Here is a 9,303-nt window from a genome sequence, read left to right as displayed (position 1 = left end):
TGTGCAGCAACTGAAACTACGGATACTGGAAGCCTGTGCTAGCATTTCTTCTGCGGTGCTGCTATCAGTGTGTGAGGAGTGGGAGAAGAGGGTTTCATTGACAATCCATCACAATGGGCAGAACTTTGAACACATTTTATAAGTGGTCAGAAACTTGTAAATAACTCATGAAACAATAAAGTAACGTTAAAACCAAGCACACCATTGTTTTTCTTGTGAAATTCTCGATGAGTTTGATGTGTCACATGACCCTCTTCCCATTGAAAAAACTAAAGTTGGATACAAAATGTCCGACTTCAAAATGGCCGCAATGGTCAACACCCAGCTTGAAAAGTTTCCCCCCTCCCATATACTAATGTGCCACAAACAGGAAGTTATTATCACCAACCATTCCCATTTTATTTTGGTGTATCCATATAAATGGCCCACCCTGTATAATAATAAACAAAAAACTTACCATGTTAAAATAAAAAACACTTACCCGCCAGTTATTAGCACCACACTGCTGTTACTATTACGGTTGTTAGTGGGGGAGACAATACATTGTTCAACACTAAGAGAAAAATTATTTCTATCTGCCTCCGCAAACATTCCCACATAGAAGTCAGTTGCCAACTCGTCAGTTAGCGGAGAATTGAATTGTTCATCAATATATGCAGCCATGGAAATGTTATAGTTATAAGTAGAATGTCCAGTGATCGCAGGGAGATTTATTGTACTGTGTAAAAATAAATACATTAATGTCCAAAACCAATTCTATCATTTTTAAAAACCTTCATTTGTTTTAGGTATTGTATGTGTTTAATATGACAAAATGCCAACTTTTCATTGAAAAAAAACAAAACCAAAGATTTTCATGGTGTTTAACATATATCACTGTTCAATAAAACATTTTCCCAATATTATACATAGTACCTATAGAAAAAACAAAAAACAGTACCTATAAAAGCATTTATTTGCTTTAGACGTTTTCTTGTTTTATTACACCACAGCATGTGGACATATTTACTAATGCAATAAAATCCATTTTACGGGATAATTTGTAATCTAAAGGGCTGCTGCCACTATTACCTTCACAAACATTTTCTCATTTGCTTTGGTAAATGGGAATACAGCACCCGAGTCACAAGTACCACTGTATCATAAAAGCTTCCCATCTCTTCTGTGAACAGAATAAAAACCAGGCACAACCTAGTGTTGCTTATTAGGGTATGTTCACACGCACTGTTTTCAGACGTAATTCGGGCGTTTTACGCCTCGAATTACGCCTGAAAAAACTTCTCCATTACGCCTGCAAACATCTGCCCATTGCTTTCAATGGCTTTTTACGGTGTTCTGTTCCCACGAGCCTTTATTTTATGCGTCGCTGTCAAAATACAGCACGTAAAAAGACGGCCGCAAAAAAAAAGTGCATGTCACTTCTTGGGACGTTTTTGGAGACGTTTTACATTGACTCCATTGAAAAACAGCTCCAATAACATCCGTAAAATACGCCATGAAAAATGCAAGTTGCTACAAAAACGTCTGAAAATCAGGAGCTGTTTTCGCCTGAAAACAGCTCCGTATTTTCAGAAGTATTTTGCTAAGCCGTGTGACCATACTCTCAGAATGCGCCCTATTTCACAAAACACATCTCACGAGGCATGCGGAATTGATAAAAGGATAATGTTTCATTTCAAAGTCTAAAATGTTATTTACATTCATTAAAATAATTAAGGAGTAATTACACTTTCATCAAACATTTGATACGTCATAGAGGCATATAAAAAGTTTACATTGGTGGGGGGGTTCGAGTGCTGAGACCCCCCAACATTGCTGAAACGAAGGCATAGAAGCTGAGCTGAGCGCTCTGCATCTCAGGCTGTGATCAGCGCTACCAGTCAGGCTAAAGTCGGCTCTCATGGATGATGAGAGCCGTCTTCAGCCTGACATGGAGGACCGATCACAGCCGAAGGTGCGGGGTACTCAGCAGAGCGCTTCTATACCTTTGTTTCGAAGATGGGGGGGGGGGGGGGGGGTTCAGCCAGGAGCGTAACTAGGAAAGTCTGGGGTCCATAGCAAAACTTTGACTGAGGCCCCCCCTAGGTGCCACACGCAGCCCGCCTTATAGATAGTGCCCCCTGTAGATACAGCCCCCCTGCAGATTGTGCCATACAGCCCCCCAATAGACATTGCTATACTACCGCCTTGTAGACAGTGTCACATCCCACTTGTAGACAGTGCTATACAGCCGCCTTGTAGACAGTGTCACATCCCCCTCTAGATATCGCCATAAAGCCCTCCTGTAGATAGCGCCATACAGCTCCCCCTGCTTATAGTGATACATAGCCCCCCTCACTTGTATATAGTGCCACCCAGCCCCCTGTAGATTCTGCCACACACAGACCCCTGTAGATTGCGCCACACACAGCCCCCCTGTAGATAGCGCCACACACAGCTCCCCTGTAGATAGCGCCACACAGCTATTCCCCTTGTAAATAGTGCCATACAGCCCCCCTAGTAGTGCCATACAGCCCCCCCCTTAGTAGTGCCACACGGCCCCCTTGTATATAATACCGCACAGCCCTCCCCTTGTATTTAGTGCCACACAGCCCCCCTTGTATATAGTACCACACAGCCCCCCTTATATATAGTGCCACACAGCCCCCCTTGTATATAGTGCCACACAGCCCCCCTAATATATAGTGCCACACAGCCCCCCCTTGTATATAGTGCCACATAGCCCCCCTCCCTTTAGATAGTGCCACACAGAAGCTGTAGATAGCGTCACTCACAGCCCCCCTTGTATATAGTGCCACATTGCTCTCCCCTTGTATACAGTGCCACCCTGCTCCCCCCCTGCATATTGCCACACAGCCCCCCAAAAAATTTATATATTGTACTTACCTTGCCCTGTTCCTGCGACGCACAGAGCGATTCACATCCTGTGGGCGGGACGCATGCGCAGACCAGCGTGATGCAGTGATGTCACCACTCCGGCCTGCGAGGGGGAGACTTTCCAGCGCCTTATAGGCTGCAGGCCTAACAAGGCCAGCAGCCTATAATATTTATTTGTATATGTGTCCGGGCAGGTGGGGGGCCATGTTGGCGGGCGGCACGGACCCCCTCATGCCGCGGGCCCCGTAACAACCGCTATGGCTGCTACAGTGGTAGTTACGCCACTGGTCTCAGAACCCGGATCTCGAAAGATTTAACAGGTTCCCGACCGCTGGCCGTATTTATACGGCCAGCGGTCAGGGTCTCTGAAGTCCGCCGTATAGACTATTTACGGCGGCACTTCAGAGACTGTGCACGCGCGATCGCGTGCACACAGCTCTATGCCCTGGCTGTTGCTAACAGCCATGGGCACTGGGCAGAATGTCAGGGGTCAATCTTTTGGCCCCTGAACATGTGATCTCTGTGACAACCAATCACAGCGATCACATGCATTTCTGCATAGAAAACAGTGTGCACGCGATCGCGTGCACACAGCCCTGTGCCCACGCTGTTACCAACAGCTCTGGGCACTGGGCAGAGTATCAGGGACCAATGTGGTCGCTGTGAAAACCTATCACAGCGACCACATTTGTTTTATTTTGACTTTTCTGGCAGTAAATCTCCTGCCTATTTTCTTCTCCTCAAACATTGTTTCAGTTTGAGGAGAAGAAGAGACTCGGGAGAATTGCTGCCAGAAGAATACAGTTACAGTTACACAAAAAAAACAGTTACACTCATAAAACATTCTCTGTATAGATAGATTTCTATCTATCTATACAATCTATCTATCCATCTATCTTTTTTTCTATATATCTACCTTTCTATCTTTTATTCTATTAGAATAGGCAGGTAGGGAGTATATAATTATATATATATCCACATATATATAATATATATAGCAATAGCGGTTTATTTTTTTGTTAGCGGTAGTGTAGATATATATACCAGTTAGTTTGTGTGTTTTATAAAAAAAAAAAAAATAGAATTTGTTTAGTTAGTGTTAGTGTTAATTACGTTATGGCGAGGAAGTTGTTTAGCGCCGAGGAGGCATACGCCATGCTGTGGTCTGAGTCGGAGACCGCATCAGAGATGGCGTCCGAGATGGAACCTGTTTTAGGTAGTGATGATGACAGCGTCACTTCAGGTTCATCTTCAGGGGACGTTGTCCCTGATGCAGTTGAAACTGCAGAACATGAAAGCGCAGGGCCAAGTAGCGCTGTAGCACGGGACAGCCTGGTCCCTTCAGTCCAGGCTCTTGTATGGGCACCTGCCCCATCTTTTGGGCCTAGAATCCACGGATTTACTGCCACTCCTGGCATAACCGTGGACATTACAAATTTTGTCCAAATGGATTACTTCCATTTATTTATAACGGACGACATCCTAAATCAGATTGTCCACGAAACAAATTTATATGCCACTCAATATATAAGGCAGAAACCTTCATCCACCCATGCCAGAGATTGGACGCCCACCAATTTGCAGGAATTAAAACAATTTTTGGGGCTCACCCTAAATATGGGTATTGTCAAAAAGCCCTCCATTAGGTCTTACTGGTCAACAAGACCCGCCCAAGCCACCCCAGTATATTCTGCAGTAATGCCCAGGTCTCGTTATGAGACAATAATGAGGTTCCTCCACTTCAATGACAACGCACAGGCCCCCCCAAGTACCGATGCAAACCGGGATCGGTTGTTCAAAATAAGACCGCTAATAAATTCCCTGAATAATTTATTTCTGCAACTCTACACCCCTGAGCAGAATGTAAGTGTGGACGAATCCCTCCTCAACTTTCATGGCAGACTTAGCTTTCGCCAATATCTACCTTCCAAAAGGGCAAGATATGGCGTTAAGCTCTACAAATTGTGTGAAAGCGGGTCAGGATATACCACCGCCTTCAGGATTTATGAAGGGCGGGACCGCTCAAAGAATGTTCCTGGATGCCCCCCTGATCTTTCCACCAGCAGTAAGATCGTGTGGGAGATAATGCAGCCTCTGCTTCACAAGGGGTACCACATGTACTGTGATAATTTTTATTCGAGTGTGCCCCTGTTTAGGCATTTGCATGCTGCAAGGACTGGGGCATGTGGTACCATGCGCAAAAACAGAATTGGTTTTCCACAGCAATTAGTGGGGAAGCGCATGGTAAAGGGGGACTCCTGTGCTTATGCATCTGAAGAATTGCTGGCGGTCAAGTTCAGGGATCGCAAAGATGTGTATGTGCTAAGCACGATTCATACCGCAGGAACAGTGGCAGTGAGGGAAAGAGGGGCAACATCGGACAAGCACAAACCAGTGAGCGTGTCCGAATATAACAAGTACATGGGGGGGGGGGGTGGATTTAAGCGACCAGGTTTTACAGCCCTATTTAGTAAAACGCAAAACTAAAACCTGGTACAAAAAAGTGGCCATTTATTTGTTACAGGTGGCCATCCACAATTCATTTGTGCTCTACAAAAAAAACAGAGGCAGAGACACATACCTGGATTTCCAGGAAAAAATTATTGAAGGCCTCATTTTTGATGTTCAGGACACCCGAGAATGCCCCCAGTCTGAGGATGTCACGCGACTGACTGAAAGACACTTCATCAGTCGGATTCCCCCAACAGCAACCAGAAGCAACCCCCAGAAAAAGTGCCGCATCTGCAGAAAAGACGGGCACCGCAAAGATTCCCGATATTTCTGTCCCTCATGTCCCTCGCAACCAGGCCTGTGCATTGAGCCATGTTTTAAAAAATACAACACTGTTCTGAATTATTAGATTTTAGTTAATTCGTTGAAAATATATTTGCCCTACATTACTTTTTTATATTTCCCCTGATTTTACTCCAAGGATGAGGGAGGGAATGGGTGGATGGGAGGCTGGGTGGATGTCATGTTTGATGTTTTCCAAAGTTCATATGCTGGAGAGCTCCATTTGCATAAACCTACAATTTCTTATTTTAGAAAACCGAAAAAAATAAATTCCCATTATACCCCTAGATGAATATTTTGGGATCTCTGCTTCAAGAGCAGATATTTTGGATGTGTTATAGAAACTCTGTTGAGTTTTGTAAAACCAGCTTTGAAAAAAAGCGATTTGTGAAATAAGCTTCTTCTATCGTCCGCCTTCCTACATCTCTATGTGATAAATAAGGCACACATATTTGGTATACCCATGCACGGGAGAAGTGGAAGAATGTGAAAGGAGATTAATTTTGGCCGTGGTCTATGCCGTGTGTGAAAAATGCTGGCATAAACGGACGCATTTGCTAAAAAATTGCTAATTTTATTTTGATCCATCTTATTCAAGAAACTTTCAGAAGAAAACTGGACTGTCTAAAAATATGATAAACCCCTTGAAGAAAACCTTGTGGGGTCTACTTGTGTGAATTAAGTCATTTATGGGGTGATTCTAATGTTTCAGCAGCATTAGGCCCCCCAGAAAACAGTATGCTGCTATAAAATCAAATGCTAAATTCCTGGACCGAAAAGCCTCCTTTTATGCCAGGCCCTGGCACATGCCCGCACACTGAATAAGGCACACATATTTGGTATCCCCATGCACGGGAGAAGTGGAAGAATGTGAAAGGAGATTAATTTTGTCCATGGTCTATACCGTGTGTGAAAAATACTAGCCTAAACTGACGCATTTGCTAAAAAAGTGCTGATTTTTTTTTGTTCCATCTTATTCAAGAAACTTTCAGAAGAAAACTGGACTTGCTAAAAATATGATAAACCCCTTGAAGGAAACCTTGTGGGGTCTACTTGTGTGAATGAAGTCATTTATGGGGTGATTCTAATGTTTCAGCAGCATTACGCCCCCAAGAAAACAGTATGCTGCTATAAAATCAAATGCAGAATTCCTGGACCAAAAAGCCCAAAAAGTCTCTTTTTATGCCAAGCCCTGGCACATGCCCACACAGTGAATAAGGCACACATATTTGGTATCCCCATGCACGAGAGAAGTGGAAGAATGTGAAAGGAGATGAATTTTGTCCGTGGTCCATACCGTGTGTGAAAAATGCTAGCATAAACTGACGCAATTGCTAAATTCTTGCATTTTTTTCCAATTTTGCCCACTTTAGAGAAAAAAATAAAAATGATATATACTGACAAATGCCACTAAAACAAAGCCCTATCTGTCCTTTAAAAAGAGTGTAAAATTCAAAGATGAACTTTATTCACCTGCAGAGTTATAGTCATCTAAAGAAGCGCATAGCAAAATTGTGAAATTTGCTCTGGTCATTTAGCTGTAAAACAGCCTAGTCCTTAACCGGTTAAACTTTTGATACATCTCTATGACGTATGAAACATTTGATTATGGAAAGTGTAACTATTCACTGTCATAAGTCATTATATAGTAGAAGCAACTTTGGAAGTAGTTACATCCTGAAGTCTACAATGGAGTGAACAGACAATTTAAGTCCAGTCACAAATTTTCAATTGTATTGGGGTCTAGAATGGTTTGACCACTTCAGAATATCCAAGAGATTAACATTTTTAAAGGGTTGTTCTCTCCAGTTACAATTCTTTTGCAGACTGCAGCAGGTTTCTCTGTAGGTGCTGTATTTATTTGACTTTCTACTTCAACAATCATACTTCTAGCTCGTGCTGTAGAGTAACATACTTTAAGCATACTTTACACATGCTGTATAGTGGAGATGGTGTATATTTAGCGGTGTTTGGCTTATTCTCATTTTTGGCTTCCTCAAACAGGTTTAAGGCCAGGATCACACACACACACACACACACACACACACACACACACACACACACACACACACACACACACACACACACAGTTTTGATGCAATTTTTGGCTTCGCTTTCTTTAGCTAAAGCTAGAATTGATTCCAAAAGGAAGGAATGGTATTAAGAAAAGACTTTCTTTTGTGTCCACCTCTGTGTTTGTTTAAAAAAAACTGCACCAAAATATAAGTGTGCGTGATCCTAGCCTACGAATGCAAACTTGGCCAACAACACCTCGCTTCTCCTTCTCAGTTTTGGTGCAGTTTTTGGTTACGTTTTTTTTAGCCAAATAGAGTGGACACAGCAACAAAAATGCATCAGTCTTTTTTTTATTTTTTATATACCTTTCTTCCTTTAGGATCCACATCTAGCTTTGGCTCAAAAAACGGAGGCAAAAACAGCATCAAAACGGTGTGTGTGACCCTGGCCTTACATTTGACATAGGTCTTTTGCTGGTCTCCATCACTATTTAATTTCTTGCATGTTCACTGATATTTTGAGGATGGCCTGCTTTACAGCTGTGCTGTATGCTTTACATTTTGTAATATTTTGTATTAAATGTAGGGACAAATGTAGGGATCTAAACAAGGGATATTCAGTGGGAGAACTTGTACTATATTTATCCCCAGACTAGCACTTTAAATAGCACTATAAAAGTTTTGTTTGGGGGGTTAATTTTTATCTTTTTTAATCATTTTTGCTAGGAAAATGAGTCATCGGCATTTTAACCTTTTACGTACAATAAATTAAAGGGGTTATCCCATGAATAATATTATGTTTCATTAAATTAAACACCTAATTCCTTAACATGTTTTATATTTCGTTTCAATAATAATAATAAAAAGAATAATTTTGTAATGAGATTTTACATTAGGGCTGAATGCACCCGTTGCATATTACATGCGGATTTGCAGTGTATATTTTCATGCGGCAAATCCGTAGAGTAATACAGTTCCAGCAAAGTGAAAGAGATTTCAAGAAATCTCTTCTACATGTTGCAGATTTTTTCTGCATGTAAATTGACCTGTGGTGCGTATTCTAAAATCTGCAGCACATCAATTTATCTTGTGTTTCCGCTTTTACGTATCTGAGTAGTTTTAAAGAAAACCGCACCAAAATGTGCAGCATAAAAACGCACCTATTTCCGCATCAAAATGTAAAAACCTCACCAAAAAAACACCCTTAGGTCCGGTTTTAGCTGCATAATTACGTGCGTATACCTGCGGTTTTGATGCAGATTTTCCACATCAAATCACGCAACGTATGCATTCAACCTAAGGGTCAATGCACACGATGCATATTACGTGCGGTTTTGCTGTGCGTATTTGCGGCAAAACCACAGCGTAATACAGTACCTGCATAGGCAATGAGATTCCAGGGAATCTCAGGTCCATGCTGCGGTATTTTTCGTGATGTAAATTGACCCGCGGTGCGAATTTCTGAAACTGCGGCATGTCAGTTTATCCCGCGATTCCGCTTGCGAATTCTATCTCCCTAGTTGCAGAGAAATACTCAGCAAAACCAGCAGCATAAAAACACAGCGATTTACGCAGCAAAACATAAAAACCGCACCAAAAAACGCACCTTCAGGTTTCC

General features: G+C 42.3%; 1 protein-coding gene across 1 annotated transcript in view; it reads right to left on the bottom strand.

Annotated features, from left to right (window-relative positions):
• Positions 1–477: 477 nt before the first annotated feature.
• LOC142741821 (uncharacterized) overlaps positions 478–9,303 on the bottom strand; it is a 92,257-nt gene continuing 83,431 nt past the window's right edge. The window contains exon 12 of the mRNA XM_075851150.1: positions 478–718. Within this exon, the coding sequence (XP_075707265.1) occupies positions 478–718 (241 nt within the window). The remainder of the gene's footprint in view (positions 719–9,303) is intronic.

Source organism: Rhinoderma darwinii, chromosome 2 (assembly GCF_050947455.1).
Source record: "Rhinoderma darwinii isolate aRhiDar2 chromosome 2, aRhiDar2.hap1, whole genome shotgun sequence".
NCBI lineage: Eukaryota > Metazoa > Chordata > Amphibia > Anura > Rhinodermatidae > Rhinoderma > Rhinoderma darwinii.
Note: the sequence above shows the minus strand (reverse complement) of the source record. Positions and strands in the feature narration are given on the sequence as shown.